Below are 25,938 nucleotides of genomic sequence, written 5' to 3' on the forward strand. Positions count from 1 at the left end.
GATATTCTCTTTAAGTATTTGTTTGAATACGCTCTCTGTTCCCGTCTCCTTCTTTCTCTTTGTATACCCATTATTGTTATGTTGCTTTTCTTGATGGCGTCAGTTCTTGTATAGCTCTTTCATTTTTTTTTTTTATTCTCATGTCTCTCTCTTCTTCCTTTTGAGTCTTTTCCAGATTTCTGTCTTCAATATCACTGATTCTTTCCTCCTTCTGGTCAGCTCTATTTACCCTTGCTATTTCATTCTTCATCTCTTTTAATGTGTTCTTCATCTCCAGAAGTTCTCTTTGGTTCTTTTTCAGGGCTTCAGTCTCCTTGCTAAAAAACTCATTTTGTTGGTCTATTTTGATTCTAAGTTCTTGAAATTGTCAATCAGCTTTATCTTGCATCTCACTGAGTTTTTTTTCAGGAGTGCAATCTTAAATTCTCTGTCATTTAAATCGTTTATTTCTATGTCTTTAAGTTTATTTTCTGGAGATTTTTCTCTTTCTTTCTGAGCTGCCTTGTCATCTTGGTTATCCATGGTGTCTGATGGACTATTTCTCTGCCTGGGTCTTAATGGGAGGATACTCCGCTTTTTTTTTTCAGAAAGATTTATTATGTAGCGGTCTTTCTTTAGCCTATTGATAAGAAGGTGTTTTTCTTTTTTGATTTCCAGTACATGGCATCCAAGTGTCTTTTCTTTCTCTGCTTTGCAGGTAATGCTTTCCTCTATCTCTTTCTGACCTACTGAGTATTTAAACCATGATCAGTTACCCTTGGTTCCTGCCCCTGTCTGTGGTCTTTGTTCTGGTACTGTTTGCGAAAATTCTTCTGGGGCTCCATGGTGCCTGATCTGGGAGGATGTGGGGTGGAGGGAGGACTTGCTTTCCGTTAGTAGGTCGAGGTTGCTGCTGGGCTCCATGTCTCTACCCTCCACTTTGTAACAGCAGCTGCTAAGACACAGCTATTGCTCCTCAGCACTTAGTTCCCACTCCACTTTCTGCTCTGATTCCTGAACTCTACTGCATGGAACTCACTGATCCCTCAGGCAGGGCTGTTTGGGGAACAGGCCGCAAATTCTTCCCTCCCCCTCCTACAGGGAGCTCCGGCTGCATGTGGCAGCTACTTCATTCCTCGCAATCTACCTCCCAGACTCACACGATTTCGACCTTTGGAAGCTCTTATGCTCAAATCACTCACCCAGATATACTTGTGTGCAGGTTGGATGTTATTTGTTGAATTTTAGATGCTCAGCTTATTATTATTTCAAGGGTTGAGATCTGGGGAGATCCCTCACTCTACCATGCTTCTGATGTTACTCCTTTGTCCCAATCCTCTTGGAAAACCAATAAATGAGTTGCTATTTTTTAAAAATTTATTATTATTTATGCCTACAGCACCTGGACTTCCTATGTGGTCTCCCATCCAAGTACTAACCAGGCCCGACCCTGCTTAGCTTCTGAGATCAGACATCGGGCTTATTCAGGGTGGCATGGCCATAGACCATGGCTCCACTGGGGTGTGAACTCAGGACATTCTGCATGTAAAGCAGATGTGCTAACCGCTACATTATGGAACCACGTCCTGAGTTGCTATTTGTAAGAGCATTTTTCTTAAGTTTTGCTAGTTCCTGAAATATATGTACAGATATTTATCTGGAAGTTTTTCTTTCTCAGTTTCTTCTATTAAAATCAAGAAAATAACATCTACAAGCTCATAAGCAATTTTTATAAAGTTTTAGAAGTATAAGGAAAAATGACATTATCTCATACATTATTACTGTAAACCTTGACAATCTAAGATGAAAAGTGAAAAGAAAAATGAGGTAGACACATTTAAAATAGACAACAGGAAAAAATAAAATAAATAAACAACAGGACTTTTAAATATTTTTATACTATTGTTAGTTAGAAGAAGTTTCTGGAAGTATTTTAAAAAACGATCAAAATTCGAGGGATCCGCAAGGTGATTCATTCTCTGGGTCAACTGTAAAGAGGACACAGTATCTCTGACTATTACTGAATGGAAGAAACCTAAAGTTAACATAAAAACATATAAAATAGAGTGTGTCCTGGACATTAAGGGAAAGACACTGTATATCTTCTCTAATGTATGACATTGAAGACATGGCATTAGTAATACGTCATGATAGTCATACAAAGAAAAGTATACTAACCATCTAGAATAAGATCCTTTTCGGAGAAATCCTACAGTTTTTAAAATAGGATATTCTTTTGTTCTATGGTGTCTGTTACTGCTGGGTATTATGTCAGAGATGTTCATCTTCTCTTTGAAGTTTTTGCAAGGCTATATCTGTAGTTCAGAAGCACTGGATGTTTTTCACTAATAAAAAAATTCTAATCCTCTTGATAGACTTGTTTGCTATGAAATAATTATTTAAAATGATAATAAGACTTTCAAGTTCTTAATCTGATCTTACTTCAAGCACTTATTGAATTGTTGGCAACTCAGATGTTTCAATATATGCTTACTTTGTACTTGAATTCCACTGAACTTTCAAAAACTATGCCAGTACAAATCCTTGCACACCATTGGTAGGAATGCAAAATGGTGCAGCCACTATAGAAAAAAAGTATAGAGATTCCTATAAATAAATAAATAAATAAATAAATAAATAAATAAATAAAAAGTGGAGCTATCATATTATTCAGCAATCTCACCTCTGGGAACTTATCCAAAAAAATTGAAATCAGATTACCAAAGAGCTATTAGCACCGCTATGATCACTGCAGAATTATTTACAGTAGCTAAGATGTGGAAAATGAATGGATAAAGAAAATGTGGTGTGTATACACAATGGAATACTATTAAGCCTTACAAAAGAAGGAAATTCTACATGTGACAACATGGATGAACCTTGAGGACAAGTAAAATAAATGAAGTAAGCCAGTCACCGAAAGATAAATACCGCATAATCTCACTAATATGAGGTATCCAAAATAGTCAAATTCATAGAATCAAAGAGTGGAACGGTGGTTGCCAGGGGCTGGAGGAAGGGAGAAATGGGGAGTTGTTGATCAGTGGGCATAAAGTTTCAATTAAATGAGCCCTAGAGACCTGCTGTACAACATCATACCTGGAATCAACAGTGATGTATTATACACTTAAAAATTTGTTAACAGGGTAGATCTCTTGTTAAGTGTTCTTATGATAAAATACATTAAAAAATCAAATTATTAAAGTAAAAGTTAATATTCTGTTGCTGAAAAAGATATGCCATTACATTATAGTGGGTAGTTGAGGATTTATTTAAATAAAATGGTAATGTAACCATCTAAACCACTCTCTTTTTCACTTTTCATCCTTTGTCATCGCATAGAGCAAATATCCTGGGGATGTAATTGTGGTACCTCTTTAAGACATTCAATAATAACATTGCTAAATTGATCTGTTTTCACATTTAAATGGAGGAAATATTGGGATTCCCAAATACAGAAGCCGTTCTCAAAGGGTAAAAGGGTAACCATTGTGGATGTTTAAAAAGAATTGATGCGGATTCTGGAGGCAATTTCCAAAATTATAAGCATATACTGAATAATGTCAGCATCATGGAGCTAAATGAATAAACCTTAAGGTGACTCCTTTGGAGAGGACAGCACTCATTTGATGGATGCACCACAGTTCAACAAAATTTCCCAACTTTCTTGGGACTACATTTGCCTTTATACTCACGCACGATTTCTTAAGTGGCTGTGACAAGATAGTGAGGAAAGGAAGGGTTGGGACCATGCTGAGGCATCAGTTGCCCAGATGGAAAAAAACTGAATTAGAGTGATCAGTATAAGACTCAGAAGTATGACCTTGGTTCTTAAAACCTTCTTTATCTTTCCATACCAGATCCTTCTATCATCTAAGCCTAGATTATCTCTCACCTCTTTTATTTATTTACTCATTCATTCATCCTCCCTCCCCTGCCTTCAGCAAGCATGAGCATCTGCTATGAGTCAGCGCTATTCCAGGTGCAAAGAATTACCAGAGAGCCAGAGGGAATGGTCTCTGCCATCACATGGTTAATTCTATTTTATGGGCATTTCTCTTATGGCAATGACTACAATTTAGTTATTTGGGCATACCTCATCCTCCTGTAAGATAGTGAATGCTTGATGTTAGTTATTGATGCTTTACAACTAAAAGACACCTGAGGTGATGAATAAATGACTGGACAAGTGAATAAATAAATAGGTGAGTGAAGGAACCAGTCTGTCTGTTCTATTGTGCCTGAGTAATGAAACATAATTTTTACCTTTCTGAAATTGTACAAAACAAATCCAGCCTTCATCATTATGGTTTGGAGTCACATAAAATACTTGAGCGCCAAAGAAGCCATGACAGTGGAATTTTTAAAAAATCCAAAAGTGTGGCAGTAGAATCATAGAATACATTTTTATAGCATAACACTATTGAATCAGGATTGAAAAAAAAGACTGCACATGCAGAATGATATGTTTACCTAATAGACTTAATACCTATTTGGAAGAGACCTTTCATGGGTATTAGGAAAAAATGCCATGTTATGAAATAGCAATGGAGGAAGTGTTTTTCATTTCCCTAAATATCTATGAAAACCAAATGACAACTCAGTGAAACAAAGTTTAGAAATTATCTCTATGCTTTGGTTTATTTTAGAAAATAGTTTTCTTACGTGTCTGCAAACTAGCTTTGAGGAAAGAGATCACACAGGTAAATATTTGAATGAATTGAGATTAATACACACAGAATTTAGGGAACTGAGGAAAGGTAGTATCTGCTGGAAATTTCCTCCATTGAGGTACATTCCTCCTATCTGAGAAGCCGTCGATATTACTTGGGTTTATTTCTCTTTTAGGTTTTAACTTCTTCCTATACTTTTTGCCCCAACAACTGTCTTCTAATCTTTCCTTTCTCACAAAGCTAAATTATTTTGGTTCATGAACAGATTCACTTAAAAGGTTTCTACTGTAAAGTATTTCCTTTAACTCTTAATTGTAAAATGTTTTTTGGTTTCGAGGGCATGGGGCAAAGGGAGATTTATTTCAATTTTTATAAGTTTGCCCAGGAATTGGGGTCGGAGTCAGCCAATAGTAGTAAAATGGACCCACAGATCCTCACATACACACACTTGCTTCACTCTTCCTTTCTAGAGGCAGGTGGATGGTTGCCAGAGGGGAGAAAGTGGGCGATGGGAATTAAAAAAAGGAAGACAAAGGTCAAGGTATCCAAGTTTCCATTCAACAAATATAATTTGAGCACTTACCATTTACTTTTAAAAAAAGATCTTAGAGAAAAAAAAGAGCAGGTTGTTTATAATTCTGAATGTTGACTAACACGTCTCCCACCTAGACAGGAAACTCACCTTATGGTACATAACTGTCACCCTGAGTCTACCTTCATAATTCTCTAGGGGATTCTTTTTACTTTGTTAACTCTTTTTGATGAGCGCAGCCACTCAAAAATATGTGAGAAAGGGCCTGTGCAAGGTAGTAAGTTTTTTGTTTTTTTTTTTTAACTCGGAATGTTTGAAAATATCTTTAATCTACCATTACACGTGAATGATGATATGGCTAGCGTTTTAGTCTGGGTTCCCCTGAAACAGAGAACACAGTATTATGTCACCACAGCTTTGCTCCAAGGGTGCAAACCCCGCAGAGGATAGCCAGACCAGGTTCTTATGTGTACAAAATCTTGCTGAAATCTTGGTAATGGCAAACATACAATCAGAGGGTAGCTTTAAGAAGCTACAGATCTGACCACTCTTAGGTCCCAAACCAGATGCCAAGTCCCTGCCTAGTCTCACAGTGGAAGGCAAACCAACTCCTTCTGCTTCAATTCAAAGAAAATTCTCTCTTCCCCTCTTCATGGTTTACTCTCCTTCATTGTCCCAGAAACCTTCTGAATGAAATACCCATTCTTTTGAGAGAAATTCAGGAGAGGGAGATTGCGAAGGACTTTCACAGCAATCCACAGGTTTCATGGCTCGGACAAAGCGATCGCAATAGGCAACCGCATGACCTCCCAAGTCTGGCTTCTTTTGTAAATCATACCACACATGGAGGAACAATCCAGTTTGCATTATGTCCCAAACAGGCCAGTTCTTCTTTATAGTCTTCTCTGTCAAGGTAAAGAAGCAAAATTCGGAAATTTCCCGTGAGCAAGTATTTGAAGAAAAATATACTCACAGTTTTCAAGAGCAAATGATACTTTCCAGGCATAAGGCAAAATTGTGGAGAAATTCCAGGGGAAAAAGCTAACTCTGAATGGAGATAGTTCTGCTAAAGATGTTCTTAATTTGCATCATCACAACACAACTTCTTAGTCTGAAACGTCTAAATGCAGGTTAGTGGTGACTTCATAGCACCAGCTTATAAGAAAGAAGGAAAGAGAAAAAGGAAGGGAAGGGAGAGAGAAGGAAGGATGGAAAGGAAAGGAAGTCAACTTCTTATTAAAGTGTTAGTGGCTGTATTTAAAGGTTAAGAAAATGTCCAAGAACTATATATATAACCAAACTTCCTGTTTTCATGCTCCTCATTACTCAGAAAAAGATAAAGCAGAACCTTGTTATACTATACTCATGTGGTCACTTTATTATTTCACACATTTCAAAACATTGTTTACATAAATTACCTAAATTATTAAAACAGTAATTATTGGAAAAATTAATAATGGCTCAAATATTGCAACAGGAGATATAAACGATTCAATGGTGAGCTTGTAAAGTTTTCTTAAAAATGTATTGTATTATAAGTCTCTAAAAACCTCAATTTGTATTTTAACTCTATGGTGTTAAGAGAGCTAAACCTTTGCAGTAATTTTTCTTAATATACTGATTCCTGACATTTCCCTTGTGAAGCTCAAACTGTGAAATAGTGCTTTTTGTGTGATAACACTATTCTTTCACATAACTTTGTTCAAGTTCAGTGCTTCCTTAATATTTCTGTGATAAATGACCCATTTTGATGATATTTATCAAACAAAGCAAATTTTCTGCCAAGGTACATTGAAGGTATTCTCTATCTTTTTTTACCTCTAGAAAGAGAAACCTGTTGGTAACTATTCCGTGACATTTCTCTGTTTCTGAAAATAAATAAAAATCATGAGCCTTAGTATGGAATCAAGAAAGATCCTGTATGGTCTCAGGTGAGCCTGTTTCTCCAGCCTCATCTCTCACCATTTGTTCTAGGCTGTAATCATGCTCAAATATTTGTCCTCCTTGGAACACATCTCGTTCTTTTACACCTGTCTCTGCTCATATTTTTCCTTCCTTCTTTCCTAACTTCTTTGGCAAACTTCCTATCCTTCAAGACTCACCTTTTTCTCACATGGCTATAAATTTCCCCCTGAGCACTGCTCTGGTTCCATACCTAGGTTTTGATATACAGGCCTTACATGTTGTGTAGAAACCAGTTCTCATTGCAGGCCTGAGACTGCTATCCTTAAAGACTTGCCTGCAAGCTTGGCCCTCGACTGGAATCTGGGAACTTGACTGGAAAACTCATTCCTTCACTGATATAAAAACTTTCCCTATATGACAAAGGTAGCTCACTGTACCTAAATTGTTTGTACAAGCAAGGTGCTTTTTGCTAAACACCTACTTTCTTTCTGAGAGCCTGGGATTTTGGAACGTGCGAGGCAGAGGGTGCTTATGTGTCTAGCCCCTATGAAAACCTTGGATGCTGTCTCTAATGGGCTTCCCTGGGCAGAAACATCCCACACTTATTGCTGCATTTTTGCTGCTGGGAAAGAATGTGCTCTGTGTGACCCCTCATGAAAGAGAGGGCATCGGGAAGCCTGCAAGTGGGTTCCCAGACTCTGTGTCTTTTTTCTTTACCTGGCTGTGGATTCTGATTACATCTTTGTGATGAATCTTAGCTATGACACCATTATTCGCTGAGTCCCGTGAGTCTTTCTCGCAAATCTTTACACTTGGGGATGGTCTTGGGGATCACCAACTAACGTGGTTATTAATTTCAAAGTATTTTTTTAACTCTCTCTTTATTTTTCTCTTTATCACAAGAATTATTTGAGAGTCTAGCCCAAACTTTCCTGACATAGATTTTCTGATGACATGTTGATTTTTGATTCAATTGGAATGTCATATGTGATTATGGCTTATATGAAATAAATTTTTTGAAATTTTCTAAAGAGTTCCATTGTGTCCAATTACTCAGTTATCTGAACATTCCACATATGTATGTTAAAAGTATGTCTATTTGATGAATATTCTTAATGATGTATACCTACTTTATTTAATTCTCTGTATGTCTATTTGAGGAGGATTCTTAATTATATTACTCAATTCCTCCTACTCGTGCTTGCTTTTTGATTTGTTGTTTACCAAGAAGAATGTGATGTCTCTCACAATTATTAAAGATGTGTACATTTTAATATTTTTTAATATTTCTATTGGCTTGTACTTTATGTAATTCGAACATGCCTCATATTCATAAAGGTCACTACTGTTATATCTTTTCAGTAGATTACTCCTTTTATCAACATTAAATATTCTTTTTGATCTCCTATTTTGTCCAATAGTAATATTGCTATAAAATCATCATGTTAGTAGTTTGGTAGGTACATTTTTAATATCTCTTTATTTTCAACAATTCTATATTACTTTTTTTCAGGTTTATCTCTGGTAAATTATCATAGCTGAATTTTATTTTTTCACCTACCTGGCAGTCTCTGCCTTTTAATAGGTCTGATAAAACTGCTCACTTCCTCATCTTAAAAAACTATTTTTTTAAATTTATTTTTTAATTACATCTGATATACAATATTATATTAGTTTCTGGTGTACAACATAGTGATTAGACATTTATATACCTTGAGCCTCATTTCCTCATCTTGATCCTTCAGGTGAGGGTAGCTGTGGCTCTCTCAGGTACTAGCTCAGAAAACCACATTCCAATGCTGGCTTCTCTACCCGCTACCTTTGTAATTAGTCCCTTTCTTAAATTCTCCTCAAATTACTCAGTTTGAGTGTAATTTGTTTTTTTTCTGGGCCCCGACCAAAACAAAAACAAATGAATAAACAAAAAACCCAAAGCAATAAAGTATTCAGGTAACTTAATTATATAGATTGGTCTGTTTGCTGTTTCATAACAGAATAAAATATTGAAGATAGACTTTAGGTGAAGCAAACTTATTTCAGGTAAAGGAAATATGCCACAGAGGGAAAGTAATAGTAAATATTTCATGAGTACCGACTTAACACTGAAATTTCTCTCCCTTTCCTTACTCACTCTGTTGCTGGTTTCTGTGACTAAGGGAAGTGGGCAGAAATGAGGTCTTGCTGATGCAAGTCTTTGTATAGCACTGTGAGATGCTGCTGCAGAGATTTTATAGAGTTGCAGAGAGGGAAGGGGCCATGGGGACTAACTAATACATAAATAAACAACACGAAGTGCTGCCCAATTTCTCATGAAGCCCTAGATTTAATTTGTGTGGCAGTGATTTTAAAAACCACCCCCGCACTGTTGCTTCTTCAGTGGGTCCATTGAAAAACCATTGTAGTGGCTAAAATATACTGCTGATTTTCTCACTGGCATTTTGGAGAGTAGCTAACAATGGCAACAACAGGTAACATTCACTGAATGCTTGTCATGTGCCAGAGATTGTGCTCAAAGCTTTCCAGGCATGATGTCCCACAACCCTCAGCTGAGCTCCACAGTAAATATTATGCACTGTGTATGGTACTGTGTGATAGCAGTGAATACTGTCATTGTCAGAATTTACTGATGAGGAAAATAAGGCAGAGAGAAGGTAGAGACTTGACCATCATCATGCCACTGAGTGACAAACCTGAGCAGTTTGACTCTGAACCTCACACTCTTATTCATTACATTATTCCTTCTTGTTATAACATCTATGCAGAAATATATATGCATACATAGTGCAGAAATATTTCTTTGTGCCCAACAACATACCATACATGTTGTTCCATGTCACTGAATATACCATGTCATTTTAAATGACAACATAATATTCAGTTGTAGCAATATGCAATCTCATCGTTACATATTAATTTGCTCTATTTCCCTCTAATAATTTTTTTCTAATCTTGACTCCTCTTATATTATAATCTATGACCCCAACATTTCCTTGAACTTCATAGCCTCATCTGTAAAATGATGACGATGATGATACTTCTTTCTTCATTGAGTGATTAAACATACAGACATGTACCACTTAACGATGGGGATACGTTCTGAGAAATGTGTCATTAGGCAATTTTCTCATTGTGCAAATAGCATTGAGTGCACTTACACACACTAGATGGTATAGCCTACTACTCAACTAGGCTGTCTGGTATAGTCTATTGCTCCTAGGCTACAAACCTGTACAGCATGGTGCTGTAAAAAACAGCATGAGAGTAAATGAAGCACAGAAGAAAATGATGCAATCAAGAGACACAGTAAACATGAAATGTATGAGGCTGCTGCCTGCATTAACCCAGCAAACTGTTCACTGTAACACTGTTGTACAGCAAACATTTTTTTAATAGTAGAAAGAGTACACTCTAAAATAAGGATAAAAATATAATATAGTAAATACATAAACTAGTAACATAGTTGTTTATCATTATCAGAATTATGCACTGTACACAATTGTATACTTTTATACTGTTGGCAGCACAGGTTTGTTTGCATGAGCATCCCCACAAACACAGGAGCAATGTGCAGTATGATGTTGTGATGGCTAGGACGTCACTACATGATCAAAATTTTTTAATGTTATTGTTACAATACTGTTGGGGAGTGGGGCTCTAGATGACTTTTATTTCCTCCATTTTGCTTATAATTTGTAGTATTTAAATGTATTGTGTAATAAAGAAAATGAGCTTGTTGGAGTTTTTTAAAAAACAATTTATTCACTTAAAGATAGCAAGGTTAAAATATGCATTAGCTTTCCTGGCCCATAAATCATTTTAACATTGGTCAACAACAGTCACCAGTCCAGGCTAAACTCATGGAGTTTTATTTCACTGAACAATGCTTGTCCTGAGTTGTTTTACCACTTGTCAGTATTTCACACTCTCTGTGCAATCAGAAAACAGTTCCAAGGACTTTTATCAATCCTTCCCCTTAAATACACAAGAGCCTCCCTCTGATTGTATTTATTCCTGATGCACGTGTTTCTGCTGGATAGTGTGATGGGTGTTAGAAATTCACAGGCATTCCTCAGAAATGCTGGAGAGGGGCTCTTATCTTCGTTATGGGGGTGATGTCATATTATTAGACCCCGCCCTCATCTTTTCTGTATCATCTTTTGATGACCTTTGTGAGTTTGGTATGTTGTCTTAATTCTAGTGAGACTCACACTGTGCATTTATACTTGGGCTACAAGCAGGGCTGAAATGGTAGTGTGCTGATGTTTTATCCAACAAGGAAATAACCAATGAAACAAATCTTTAAAATAGATTATCCTATTCCAAAACGGAATTGTAGGCATGTATAAACAGAACTTTAAGACTCTTTGGATTCCAAAATGTGATTGTTTTCTCTGTAAATGATCTCATGCCAAGTGACTAAGCAAAAAAAAAAAAAAAAAAAAAAAGTGAGTGTGAGAAACTGAGATTACATTTTAGTCATTTTCCCTAAGAAAGTAAAATTGAGTAGCTTTATGTTTCATTATTTAGCAGCCAAAACAGCTTTGAACATATTTCATCCACTAAAAGAAGGTTGCTGATTTGACATAAATGTTAAGGAAAGAATAAGACCCAATTCTCAAGATATTTTTTCTTTTATTTAAAATGTCAACTATCACAACACATTTTACAATGAAATGAAGACCTCAGAATCACATTAAAACTTTTAAAAACATGTCTATATAGTCACAAGACACAAAACATGCTGCAGGGATACAAATACAGTTTGATACCAAAGCTTAGTTCATTTCCACTGTGAAAACAAATGGAGAAGCACAAGCTTCTGTCTGTGAGCTTCCTTTCCTTCAGCAGGAGCAGACGTGACTACTTCCAAGAAACATAAATGCTTTCTTTCTTCAGAGACCATATCATTGACAGGTTTTTATAATTGCATTGAGCACTGTGCTTTGTTAAGAAACTATTACTGATTTCTACTTCTGAGGGAGTCATCATATTAGAATTATAACACACTTTTACAACACATATTGGCACAATATGAAAAATACTTTTTGAGTTTTTAACTCAAAACAACAATTATTATTAGATAGTTATTCCTCATAATGCATTTCTCATTTTTCTCTTTTATTGGCCATTGACACAATTGAAACTTGGTAATTAACACATTAGGTAGTTTATTTACGTCTTCTTTCATAATTCTGCATTGCACTTCTGTCATAAGCCACTGAGAACAAAGAGAAGAGTAAGAGTTTTTAAAGAGGATTCACTGAGGTAATTAAAGTTCAAGGCACATAGTAATTTGTTTTAAATTCATAATGACTTTTTCCCCTCCACTGAAATATTTCTTAGAGTTTTATTTCTATATCTTCCAATCTTGCCTTAGTCTTTATCCTGATTGGAAGTGACCTAATCACAGAATTCCTGTAACTTTGGTCATCGTCATATACTTGGTACCCCCAAAGCGTATTTCCACAATATATTGCAATGTTGATTCTCAGCATGTTCTCAAGCGGTGACAGACACCCATGGTGATTTATAGAGAGGTCAGTGTTGAAAGTAGCCAGGAATAGTAGTAGGATGAAAGCAAAATGAGTAACTTTTATTCTAGGACAGAATCAACAAACCACAGGCCATGGGCCAAATCCAGCTCACCACTTTTTCTTGTAAATAATGTTTTACTAGAACATGGCTCCACCCGTTGATTTAGGTATTGTCTATGGCTAGGTTAGCATTAAAATGGCAGATCTGAATAGTTGTTACTGAGACTGCATGGCTTACACAAAGCCTAAAATATTCACTATGTGGCTCTTTATATAAAAAGTTTGCTGATTCCTGTTATAGGGGTACATAACAGTGTTTAGGGATCTTGTCCTGTCTTGTGGATGCTTCTCAATGATGGATTGTCCTTGAGACTAAAAACAGCCTCACTGTCTGTAGGTAGGGCAATTGTGCCATCTAAATACAACATGATTTAACTTACCTCCTGGCACCCTAATGTCCTGTGAAAGGTAATTACTACTTCCAAAGGTACTTAATATGTAGCTAGCAAGTAATTTGAGTACTTTGACCATTTTGACTAAAAAAAAAAAAAAAAAAGCTGAAATTATATTGTTATATCATTTTATACTATATACAATTTCAAAGGGGTCTATGATCAAAAATGATAAGGATTAGACTAATGAGATCAAAATGCTTATGTATACTTTTTATCACTTTAATACTTTATACACTTAGATGAAACTATTGTGCTTTTAAAAATTCAGTTTGCCCTCTATTAAGTATTAAATTTAAATAGAACTGTGGGAGATATGTGGAAACCATAGGTGCTACTCTAAACACTTCTCAGTGAGAAGGCTTTGTTGAGAGAGAAGTTAGGTGAAGTTTACAGTGTCATCATTTTCCCTTCAACACTGAGCAGATGATTTTTTAGCCACCAATTGTCCTTAAGTGAGGTTAACAATAAGCTGAATGTTTTATGTCAGTCATGAATGCACTTCTTGGGTAGAACAGTCAGAGCCTCAAACTGGGCAGTTCTGACAGAAGGAAACAGTTCATTTCTTACCCTGGTTTGTTTATAGTAGGAGGATAACTAGCACAAGTGCAGTTCCTGACCAGCTTTAGGGAACAGGATTCTGTTCCTTCCTCAGAGAAGTGAGGTGAATGCTAATGTAAACCGACCAAAGACAGATTAGTGATTTAGCTGGAACATAAAGTCCTCTTAACTGGAAGCAGAGTTTCTTACAGGGTCTTTGAACCCTCTGAAACCCTACATAAACTTTTGTGTGGATGAGCTGAGGAGGGTTCTCTGGGAAGAGGGTTTATTGATTTTTCAGATTGTCAAAGGAGTCTGTGACCACAAAAGGGTAAAGATCAGATGGCTGTCAAACATGATGATGATAACTTTGTCTCAACTGATTATATACAAGGATCTCTGATTGAGTATGGATTACATGTTTTGCCTAATTTTTTCCTTTTATGTTTTCTTAACTAAAATGGAGGAGCAAATATTTAGTCATTAATTGATTCTGATTCATTATAGTGATCCTATTTATTCTTATCTATAATTACATTATTTATATACAATTAATAGCATTTAATTTGTTCTAAATTGCATAGTATCTATATTATTTGTAAAGTTAAGCATGTTCTGAAACTTGCATCAATTCTGGAAATGGAGAATTGATGACTAATACAATTATCAAGAAAAGCGCAGCTATATAAGGGCTAGCGCACACTTCTGATATAAATAAAGCCAGTGTAGTATAAATTTATATTCCATTTGCAAAAGTTATGCGGTAGTACATTTTAATAAATCATCTTTAAGCTTTTTATTAGGCAGACTGGTAACATCTTTAAAATTTAAACTTGAGCAGCCTCAAAATTACTGACGAAGAAATACAAAGTATCTAAATTTGGAAGGTAGAGAACCAATATAAATACCAGCATACATCATTTTTGCATGACTTTTCCAGATAATTAACAAAAGCCAGCACATCTTAGTTACAGATTTCCTAGATACTTGAAATATTCTAAACAGATAAGAATATTGCTAATCCCATTTTAATGAATTATATGATTAATATTTTAATTCCATTTTCGCTGAAGGTACAATAAAGACAATTTGAATAGCTTTCCCAAGGAACCTAAACTAAGGACTATGAGGCCTGAATGTACTTAACAAAAAAAATCAGTCTCTACTAATATAGGGCTTATTTAACCTTGAACATAGTGTGATGAGCGAGTTTTCAGATATATGAATGTGACATTTACATAGAAAATAGAAATGAAAGAGAAGGAAACATGTGGCCTTTATATCAAGTGAAAGAGTTGTTCAGAATTGAAATGGGTTATGAGTAGAATTGTGGCATCCCTTCTCTCTGAGGGTTTTGTACCCAGGACTGATTATAATCCTCTAGGATGATTTGATCATGTTCCTTTTTGAAGGCATTGGAATGGACTATATTACTCTCATACTCTCAAACATCTATGAGGATGTTTTAGAGTTTAAGCTGAAGAGCAAATTTGTATAATGAATTTATTTTGTTTTGTTTATTTTTGTGTTGAAAGATTGCCAGATGTAACATCTTCTAAGACTTTCAAATTACCTAGGTATCAAGTGAAAATCGGTCTTATTTTCCATGTCCCCTCACCCCCTCAGCTCAGTAAGGCTAAATGTAGCTTATTTAACAGATATAAAGACTATTAGACTAGCCCAAAGATTCAGGTTAATGATTAAAAATAGGGCAGACACCAGTAAGGCTTGTACTTTAAGAGATGAATATTGTGGTGATATTAGCTTAATCAGCTATAAATCCATTCTTGGTTTTATTTATTGCAATTAGATTTTTTTACTATACTCATTTTAAATTTATTATTCCTTTTTACTACTTTGATAACTATACCTTAGAAAAGAAAATAATACAAGTAGATTTAAGATACTATTTTCAGTCATGATTTTATACATACCAGAATTTAAAGCTCTTTTGCCCATTAGTCCAACAAAGGAATCTGTTTTATACCCTGGAAAAATACATTTAGGGGTAGTTTAATATGTATATCTTTGAAGAAATAAACTGTTATAACTAGTACAAAAAAAGCAAGCTTCTGAATATATGGCCATATAATAAATATATATCTATTTCAAGTTTTGGTGAACCTGAAGAAATGAAGATTTCTAATAAGTCTTGTAACTGACACTAGAACAATACAATGAAAGCACTTCTCTTAATTCTATATCTAAATATTAGCAAGTACCCCTTATTCATATTATATTTTATCTGTTTATATAAAGTTTTAAATATTGTTGCTATTTAAACTAGCTTTGATTTTTAGGGAGTCGGTTTCACATTTGTGTGACAGAGAAATAGCCAAGCTTATTTCCTCATGTTACTAGTATGCTGTATTTCTCATGAACTGAACCTTCATTAAGTCAGATCCCTACACCTGATCATTATGAACTTTCAAGAGCTCACCATTTCTATTTCATTAGATTTTAAATAATATTCATTTTGGAAAAGTGTTAGTTTTGACATTAATAGAGTGCATTTATTTTTATTACATAGAATTTTGCTATATGTAATTCCTTTGAAAGTCAAATCCTTAGGAAGTAAATATGAATTATTTATCTTCAAAGATAAAGCCTTTGGAAAAGGTTATTTTAACTCTAGTGGGAGAATGTCTCTTGGTTTACACTGTATTAGCTGAAAATCGGGCTGCTATCGTAATGTGGCCTACTCTGCCACCCAGTGAACCAAAGTCTAAGTCAGGGTAAGTAAGTAGACAGTACATTCAGAAGGACCCCTGGGACTTCCTGTCAATTCTGGATCCATTAACCAGGAAACTGGGATCTAATGACCATTAAGTGTTCAATTCTGCCATCTTTACTGCCCTAAGAAATGTTTCACTGTGCTTTGATTGAGGTTTCCCATTCAATTATGGAATCAAAAAAACTGCATTTCTATCTTTACCTTTAATAAGGACTCTCTACTCAGACATTCACTGGAGCCTCTTAATTGGCTGCTGAATTACCGTAATAAGTGATGTCATTATGGCATCCAGCATACTCAAATGAGTTAGAAGGTGCTTATAAATATTTGGTTTTTGTTTTGTTTTTGTTTTGCAGTGGAAGTGATAGTTGTGGGGCAGGAGTGTGGGTGAGGGAGAATGTGTGGTAGATTTTTACCCCAAGATTGAAATTCTTTTTATAAACGAACAGTTTATAGGTGTTAAATGATTTTTTTTTAGCAGCTTAAAATAACAACAAATATTTATTATCTCATACTTTCTGTGGGTCAGAAATTCAGCAGCAGTTTTGCTGGGAGTTAAAGGATTTTTAACATAATGTGTCATTTTGGTAAGTAGGATATGCCTAAACAACAGAGCTTTAAACATTCATGTTCTACATGTAAATATGAATCTCCTTCTTACACTGTCTTAATTAAAAGTATTAAGTCCTAACTTACTGCAGAAAATAAGATTAGGTATTATGTAAAGTGGAATTCAATCTTTTACATTTGTATTTGATAAATGTCAAAATAATTTTGAACTTACTTTTATGAGAGATCTGGCCATGTCCTAGAAGAAAGATAGATAAAATGAGCAAACATAATAGCATGTTTTAAAGATGCAACATTATGTCTTTTAAAGAGTAAAATAAATTGATTTTGAAATATGTAACATTTCCCATACATGTACTGTATATTGTACTATCCTGAGGAATATAGCAGAACCATAAATGCTAACCAAACCATTGATAATAAAAACAAAGTATTTTAACAAACAAAAATAAATTTACGTGCTTTCTATTGGTCACAGATTCAAATCCAGGACTGTAAGACTCCTGAGGCCTGTTAGTTGTTAGGCCATACAACTTCTGTTTTTCTAAAAGACACATCTTTAAGGAGTGCCACCCATTTGATGCTCAGGAGAGAGATGCAAATCCATCTCTATTAAACAGGGATAATCAAGAATCTGTATTTCAGCCCATAAAAGACTTTTTTCACTTTCCTACATATGCATTCACAATAGTAAAATAAAGATTTATAGAAATGTTTACCATAAAGAGCCTTTAACAGGGCCACTTGTTTTTCAGTTGAGGAATCTGACAAGAGACAATTGACATGAACTATTTATAGGTGCAATGAATTCAAAGAAACTAAATCTTTCCATCATGAGACAAGGGGCTAAGTCTATTCTAACCCCCATCGTCTGTAATCAGCTTTAGCATGCACTTAGACCGTTCCGAGTACTGACCCCTGGAGGCTTCTGCTTTGTCAGTTTGGATATTTGGTCAAGGGAACTAAGGTTGGTTGCTGTTCTTGGTGGTTTGAGTCTAACACTGTGAGGCATGCAAAACCGATCCCTCCCTCCCTCCCTCCGCGGGCATGTTCGTGTGACATAGTGAGGTGAGGGCTAGAGTCGCGCCCAGGGATTTACACCCCTTTTAGGGTGGAAGTCTTTACTCAAAGAGCAAGAGAGACTGGGTGCTCTGAGAATGAGCGAGCAGACCGGGCGGGTTGACCGAATTGACCGAGTGAAGGATGGCTGCCCATCTCACCAGCATCCCGTTTGCCCATTAATCCGAAGAACTGCTGAGACTTGGGTCTCCGGGCGATTCTCTGCATAAGATGCTCAAAGGGCTGGGACAGCTCCTCCTGGGGGACAGACGCACAAACAGGCGTATAGGCAACCAGCGAAAGGCTCCGGGAAACCCCAGTCATTCCAGTGGTGCGTTCCAGGCGAACCTTGGCGGCGGGCGGTGGGGCCCACGGGGCCAGCACCGGGAAGCCAACCCCGTAGGGAGGCAAAAGGAGGCTAGCCGTCCCCACGCCGGGGCTGAGTGGTGTCTACAGCGGGTCGTTCCCTGCCTCCACCCCGCCCAGAAGAATTCAAGTCCAGCGCTGCCGCCTCCCCCAAGCCCTTGTGAGTTAGCCGGAGGCGCGGTGTCTCTGAGCCCTGGGCGCTTTCCGCTCTTTCTCCGCAGCCTCTGGACCCTCACTCATCTGTCGCGCAGCCACCTGACTTTGTCATGATCTTGTCTCTGGCTGTGGAGACGCCTCACCACCCTAAATGCACACGGGTGTCTGTCGGGGTTGGGAAAGAATGACAACGCTTATAAGCGACTTGCACAGCGCGCCTTGCACTCTTCCCTCGAGGCGCGCTCCCTTGCACCAATAGCCTGCGAACCATGTCAAGGAAAACTTGCAGCTACGTCCTCAGGTCCGTAGTATAAATGTCAGGGCAGGAAATAAGCTTTCCGCCCACCTCTGCCCCTCTAACCCCCCAGCACCTCACCCCTTGTTCTCACTTTTGCCTGCGTGCTGCGCGCCCTCCTCTCTCCCTGCCCAGCGTTTCCACACGCCAAGTGCTTGCAGCTGGACTGGAGTCCCCCCAAATCCCCGTCACCTGGGGAGGAAACCTTGTGAGGTTTCCAGCTCTGTGAGGACCTCGAGTTCACCAGGGAGGGCATTCTGGAGACCCGACCGTGCAGCCCTCGGAGGAAACTTGAGTGGTGGGCATCAAGTCTCGTGCGCGACCCAGGGGTGCCATTCCTATTCATGCCCCCGCGCGCCTCTGCCGCCTGTGGTCGCGGTCGCGATGTCTGCCAGGCTAACTAGGGTGCTATCGCGGGGGAAAGTGACAGCTCCCGATCTTGGGAAGAAGGACAAGGGCCAGCTTAGGACCGGGACTCACTTTGATCTGGTCGTTGTCGGACCAATCGGACCAATAATTAAGATCATCGCTGGTTCTGATTTCTTCTGCAAACAGTTGGGTGGAGAAGAGAAAAACGACTGCCAAGGCCACGAGGATTTTCATGTTGGATTATCTGGGAAGAGTGGGGAGGAGAGATCAAGGAGAGAAGAATACGTACATTGAGGGTGGCTATCCAAGAGTTGGGCAGCAGAATTGTCAGTTCCACAACGGAACTAAGGGCGGATTGAACCAAGATAAAAAGCCTAAGGACTAAAGTCCTGCCCGTACGCGTTAGGAAAGGGAACCATGCTCTCTGGACTCTAACTCCTCTAGTCCCCCACCAATTCACACCTTCAAGCCAGGAGGCCCTGCAGGTGGAAGACAAAGAGGCACATTGGCATTTGGGATACCCGTCTCTCCGCCGTCCGCCCCACTATCCCCTCACTGTCCCTCGCCCCAGCCGGCACATCCAGCTTGGCCAGCCGCCACCTCGGAGGATGCGCGGCGCGGCAAGCCGGCCTGGCAGGGCGCAAGCACTTACTGCGACCGACAAGGGTTCCTCTGGCTGGTCTGAGCGCACGCGGGGCGCTCCGTACTCTCGGTCCGCGCGGCGGTGGAGGAGGAGGTCGCAGAGCGCTTTCTGCTGCGTGGTGCCGCGCGGTATTTATCGCAGGCTCCACGAGCCTCGAGACCCACGTGACACGCTGCCCCACGCGACTTTCTGCTCAATATTTAATTAGCCGCCTCCTCTCGCTTGCGTCTGATTGAGAGTTTCCGAGACGGTAATCCGTCGGTGCCCATAATATCTGGACCCAACTGGGTTCGAAATGACGCAATTTTAGGAAAGCCGAGATCTCGCCATCCAATCCCCAGCGGCCAGCCTTCTTCCGTCTGCAGATCTGACGCCCCCTCCCCTCTCTGTCTTCCGAACGGTGTTCCGTGACACCTGATCTTACTCATCGAAATTGAGCAAAGTGACTCATTCCTTGGACTTCGGCAACTTTTCCATCCCTTGAGACATCAGAATAAGTTGTACTTTTAAGGATGGCCCAATAACTTCAGGTATTAAGATATTGTCGGAAATCGTGCTAAGAAATGAGCACTTCAAATGGGGTTGGTGGTGGTGGTGGAAGGCACTGTTTTCTTTCTGTTTCCATCTGCAGAGTGTCTTAAGTGTTTCTGAGATACAGCATCCTTCTATGGGCAGAACATCCTACTTCCTTATCAGCTATAATACCTGCGTTTCTTCAGCATTACAAAAGGATTTTCAGTCACCATAGTATTTCAGACATGGAAGCAGATTTATTTTACATTTTGGTGAAAGGGAAATTTAAATGTGACATTGCACTTAGAACTTTTATATCAGTGCCATTCTAGGATATTTTTTGTTCCAGGAAAGCTAAGTTCTCTTCCTTGCTACATTCAGGAGCAGGAGTTGGAAAAAGACGTTTTGGCTGCTTTTCTCCTACCCTTTCTTGCTGAAGAAACCGGCAAGATGGTACAAGAGCCTTACGGGATGTCACTAAAGGACTCCATAGATCATTCATAGATTTCTCCTGTATATGAAAACAAATGTAGTGAAGATGCTAATTGGGTAGTCATTAACAATACGAAACTATTAGCCTAATAACATCTGTACAGAAATCACAGCTTTCCATGAGCCCGTGTTTGCCTTGCAGACACAATTTTTTCATCTCTAAATGAATTAAATGACATTTCTTGGGTGGAGTTGTTTCCTCCTCTTTACTTAGTAAGTATTATGTTTTTCAATTAATTCTAATGTTTTTAGTATATTGCATAATAATTTTTGCAACTCATATAAACCAGTAATTTTTTCTCTCTAATATTTGTACTTAAATAACCCTGCATTTTGAAATTCCCATGTGTCTCATTTCTTCAAGCCTAGCTTCACAACCAGAGACATTCTATTTTTTGTTTTTGTAACTTTTATTTGGAAAATTATAAACATATACAAAGACAGAATCATCTACTTGAAACAATTTGCAAGTTTTATCTACCAACCCTTCCTATTTCTCCTTCTTTCAGATTATTTTGAAGCAAATCCCAGATATCATTTCAATTATAAATATTTCTTCATGTCTATATAAATGGTAGGGATTTAAAAAAGTAAAAACAGAACCATGCCATTATTCCACCTAAAACAACATAAAATAAATCCTTACATTAAATATCCAGTCAATGTTCAAATATTCCTTATTGTTTCGGGAACCCCGATCCCATATAGTTTACTAGTTGAAATCAGAATTATAACAGGGTCTATACCCTACACTTGGTTCATATATTTCTAAAAACTCCCCTGATCTATAGGTCTTCTTCTTCCCTTTCTACTAATCAACAAAGTATACTTTGGTCTAGAGTTTGCTAATTGCCTCCTAAAGGTTTCTTTTAACTTGTTCCTCTGTCCTATTTCCTGTTAACTGGTAAGCTTCTTGAGAAGCTTGATTCCATGTAGGTTCGGTTTTTCTGACAAGGCCACTTTACATGTGTTGTTAGGAAGCACGTGATATCCAGTTGTTTCTTTTTCAAGATGTTAGCAGTCATTGATCATTTTCTAGATCCATTAATTCATTAGTGCTTTCAAAATAGTGATATTCTGATTTATCATTCATTCTTTATTCATTAGCTGGACTATTTCTTCCATATAAAGAGAAACATTTTTTCAACAACTGTTTAATTACTCCAAGACATGATAAATATAAGAAAGATGGGATAACTGCTTGAATACTTCCTTTTACCAATTTTCAAAATGAGCTGGCAAGTTAACACATTCAAATATGGTCTTCCCCTCCCCAAATTTTAGCATTTTTGTGACCTTATGGATTTAAACACATGTGAAGTATTTCAATCCTTCAAACAAAGATAGAAGCAGGCCTTATCCCATTTCTTGGCCAGCAGGTAACGTTTCAAATTGGCTCCTGAGACTTTTGATATGCCCTAAGTAGGCTTTAATGGCTTTCTTGTTTTTTTGATAGGACCAGATATTCCAGGTTTAAGTTGTGTATTTTCTGTCTCAGACCTGCAATTTGCACTTAAGGAGCCCTCCTTTCCTTTGAATTAGAAGTGATAATTAGAGATTATAATCTGGGCATTGTGGGTGCACATTAATATTGAGTTCCTCATTGTTTCAAGACCTTTTCAATGAATATCTCTGTGTGTATAAAATCATGAATGTATACTGACATTTTCTATTCAAATCAGTATACCATAGGGTCTTTCCTTAATCTCTTCTGTTTTGCATCTTTTCTATTAAGCCAAAAAATTCCGGTGACAGTGACATAGTTACTCAGCTTTATCCCAATGCCTAATGTCAGCATTATCAACAATATGATTATTAGAAACAGATTAAGAATTTTTACTTGTATTATTTTTATCTTTAGGATATATCACACTAGGTATGTTTGGTCAATTTACTATGTTTTAAAGTCACTTTAAAAGTTCTGTGTATGGTTATGCTACCAACTCTTATACACATAGGTTTATCTGCTCATTTTGCTCTTGAGTTTTAGGTATTGCTTTTAAAATTTAGTTTACTTTAGAATTATTAAAACACATAGTTTTAAATTCAAATATTCAAAACATAATGCATTCGAAGAAGTGCAACTTTAATCCCTGTCCCTCGGACCTCTTCCCTCTGGTAACCATTTCTATTTAGGTTTTTAGTGTATCCTATTGTTCTTGTTGTTCTTGTTGCATTCATGTTTCTCCCTACCCTATAAAATTCCACTCCTAAAGTGGGATATTTTAGATTAATTTATTTTTGTTTCTTAGTTGCTGATTTGGTTTATGAGGTAACAATAAAGACAGCCACTTCAGTTTCTTCCATTAGCTCAATGTAACCAGGCATATAACTCTGTTTAGATGCCATTTGTTACAAATATGCCACAGTACATAAAACAAAGGCTGTTTCACAGGATTGAGTAATAAATAATAATGAGATAAAAGTTGATTAAAGAATACATTTCCTATTTTTTCCATGTCATTTGTTAATTGCTAATTTAGTGCTCCTAGTAATATCATGCACTTACTTAACACATTTTTTCTTTGAACATTGCAGAGTTTGGGACATTTATATCCTTTATTTTCTTTGGGATAGTTAAACTCTTTATTTGAATTTTATTTGTTTTTCTTTGGGATATTCATACTCTTTATTTGTTTTATATCACAGAACATCAAATTTATGAAAATATGCATGTTAATAAAATACGTATGAGAAGTAGAATGGTGAAAAAGTAAATAGTTAATAAATTATTTTTTATGTTTCTAAATTAAAAAACTACTGAAGAGTACAAAGAAAAAATTACTATCATCCATTTTCTCATAACCCAGAATGAACCATTGTTAACACCTTGATATACTGCTTACAATTTTTAAAAGGAAAATAGTCACCTGATTGTTTTTGTAAAATAATATATTTTCTTTATAGAAAATAAAGCAATGCACAAAAGTACAATAATGTATTTTTAAAAATTACCCCAAACTCAGAAATTGCCACCCTTAATATTAAGAGGACAACATTGTAAATACCTTTCTATGCATATTATATGGTTAGAATAGAGCAGTAGACAGATAAATAAAAATTAGGAACATAGCATAAGAACCTCAAAAATATTTTTAGTGAAAGGTAGTCATTTATATTTTGTTTGACTTTAGCAGAAGAAAAACAAAAGTGAAAAATGTTTCTTTAGCACAAGATATTTTTTCCATGAAAGAACCCATTAATGTTAAAAAGCAAGATTTAGGAATAAACATTAAGAGGCTAGCATGTAACATTAAAAATAGATATTTAGATAATATCTATTTATTCCCTGTTTTGAAAGATGAGGACATAGTACTTTTAAACTTTTTCCCATCTCCCCTTCCCCAACTACCTCCCAATTTTTGTAGTTTTGATTATTTTAACATTATTCAGGTTTACAATGTTCGCATTTAGTTTTGCTACCATATTTTCATTAGTTGTCTACTCTTCATTCTGTGTTTAAACAGATTCATTGTTCACTGCTAGTTTTTTTAACCTACCTTTGCCATTCTCAAGTTCATTTTTCACCATTTCTTATGTAGCTGGATGCCATTGTCAAACAAATTTTTTCCTCAGGAAAATATTATGCATATTGTGTTCCCTGAGTTCTTTCATGCTAGTGAATATCTGTCTGTAGTGTCTAAGCTCAAGTGACATCTAGGTTAGTTATAATATTTAAAAATTAAATTTCATTTTTCTCAGGACTTTATGGACATTGCTCCATTGTCTTGTGGAATTGAGTGTTATGGAGAATTCTGTGGAGGGAGAGTTTTCCCCATGCATGTATATAATTTACTCTTTTATTTGAATATCTGAGGAATCCTTTCTTTATTCTTGACATTTGACAGTTTAATTAGCATATGTCTTATTGATCATTCTACATCTGATTTTCTTAGAGTGTCATGAACTGTTTTTGTTTTGCAGATTATTTTTTCTTCATTTAGGGAAGTTCTATTGTATCACGTCTTTAAATATATTTTTGAAGTGGAAATTTCACTTCAAAAATAGTATGGTCTTTTTTTGGATCATAATGTATTTTATAATGGATATAAATGTTGTAATATGAATGCTATCTCATGTCTGTGATAGTCTCCCAAATTCCCTTATCTTTGCCCCTTTCATCTGCATTTACTTAGGTTATCTTAACACTTTACTCCTTGTGTCAGTAATGCACTTTTGTCTATTCTGTATTTTGATGTTTCTAATTTACTTGTTATTTCCATAATCATGTTGCATAGTCTCCTATTTGTTCTCATAGACTAGCAACTTCCTTTTTCATCTTATTTAATTGTTTTATTATTATTATTATTATTATTATTATTTTGGTATGCTCTCATATTATTGTATGTATGTTCTTAGTTGAGATAATTTCTTTGTTTTCTGAGTTATATTTTCTTCTAGATCAGTGGCAAAATGTGTAAGTTTTGAGCAAGCACTACCGGTTTTAATACTGGCTTAGTCACTTGCTAATTAAACACTCTTTGCCTCAATTTTTTAATAAGACAAATAGTACAATAAATTGTACTCACCTCATAAGGTTGCTGTGGGGATTAAATGAGTAAATAAATGTGCAGTATAAAGAACAGTGCCTAGCACATGCAATGAATGTTAGTATGATTATTATTCTAGATGGATGTATTTGTGTGTGTGTGTGTGTGTGGTGTGTGTGTGTGTGTGTGTATCTATAGTTAGCTTTATGTGTCAACTCAGCTAGGCCATGTTTCCCAGTTGTTTGGTTAAATACCACTACAGATATGGCTGTGAAGGTATTTTTTTAAGACGTGAATAATATTTAAATCAGCAGACTTTGGGTAAAACCATTACTCTCCATTATATGGGTGGCCTTCATCCAGCAAGTTGCAGGTTTCAAATAAAAAAGACTAAAATCCCCCAAGGAAGAAGGAATTCTGACTCTAGACTGCCTTTGGACTCAAGATCAACTTTTTGCTGAATTTCCAGCCTTCCAAGCTGCCCTGAAACTTTCAGATTTGCCAGACCCCACAACTGTGTGAGCTAATTTCTTAAATCCTTAATTGATTCCTTAAAATCAATCTGTCTCTCTCTCCACACACAAACACACACAATACATATACTCTATTGGTTCTGTTTCTCAGGAGAATTCTAAT

The 25,938-nt window shown here is 36.7% G+C and overlaps 1 protein-coding gene and 1 pseudogene across 2 annotated transcripts; both read right to left on the reverse strand.

Moving 5' to 3' along the window:
- Positions 1 to 1,369: 1,369 nt before the first annotated feature.
- Positions 1,370 to 1,485, reverse strand: LOC120615205 (uncharacterized; annotated as a pseudogene).
- Positions 1,486 to 11,704: 10,219 nt separating this feature from the next.
- On the reverse strand, positions 11,705 to 19,911 carry TAC1 (tachykinin precursor 1). Of its 2 annotated transcripts, XM_039878282.1 has the most exons (7): positions 19,817 to 19,911; positions 19,276 to 19,408; positions 18,140 to 18,236; positions 17,639 to 17,683; positions 17,134 to 17,157; positions 15,550 to 15,603; positions 11,705 to 12,307 (listed from the first exon to the last, which is right to left on the reverse strand). In XM_039878282.1, the coding sequence occupies exons 2-7, from the start codon at positions 19,396 to 19,398 to the stop codon at positions 12,258 to 12,260; spliced, it is 393 nt and encodes a 130-aa protein (XP_039734216.1). In that variant the 5' UTR covers positions 19,399 to 19,408; positions 19,817 to 19,911; the 3' UTR covers positions 11,705 to 12,257. The 2 variants fall into 2 exon arrangements, with proteins under 2 accessions (XP_039734216.1, XP_039734217.1); XM_039878283.1 differs by lacking the exon at positions 17,639 to 17,683.
- Between the last annotated feature and the right edge of the window lie 6,027 nt (positions 19,912 to 25,938).

This window comes from Pteropus medius, unplaced genomic scaffold (genome assembly GCF_902729225.1).
Source record: "Pteropus medius unplaced genomic scaffold, Ma_sr-lr_union100, whole genome shotgun sequence".
NCBI classification, from domain to species: domain Eukaryota; kingdom Metazoa; phylum Chordata; class Mammalia; order Chiroptera; family Pteropodidae; genus Pteropus; species Pteropus medius.

Bases quoted from the DNA above. Each gene is read 5' to 3' on its own strand.
- TAC1 (XM_039878282.1), bottom strand. From the start codon at position 19,398: ATGAAAATCCTCGTGGCCTTGGCAGTCGTTTTTCTCTTCTCCACCCAA. The intron at 18,237-19,275 runs GTGAGTCCCGGT...TCTGTCCCCCAG, and splicing joins CCGACAACGACCAGATCAAA to GAGGAGCTGTCCCAGCCCTT. The intron at 15,604-17,133 runs GTAAGTTCAAAA...GTATTTTTCCAG, and splicing joins TGGCCAGATCTCTCATAAAA to GGTATAAAACAGATTCCTTT.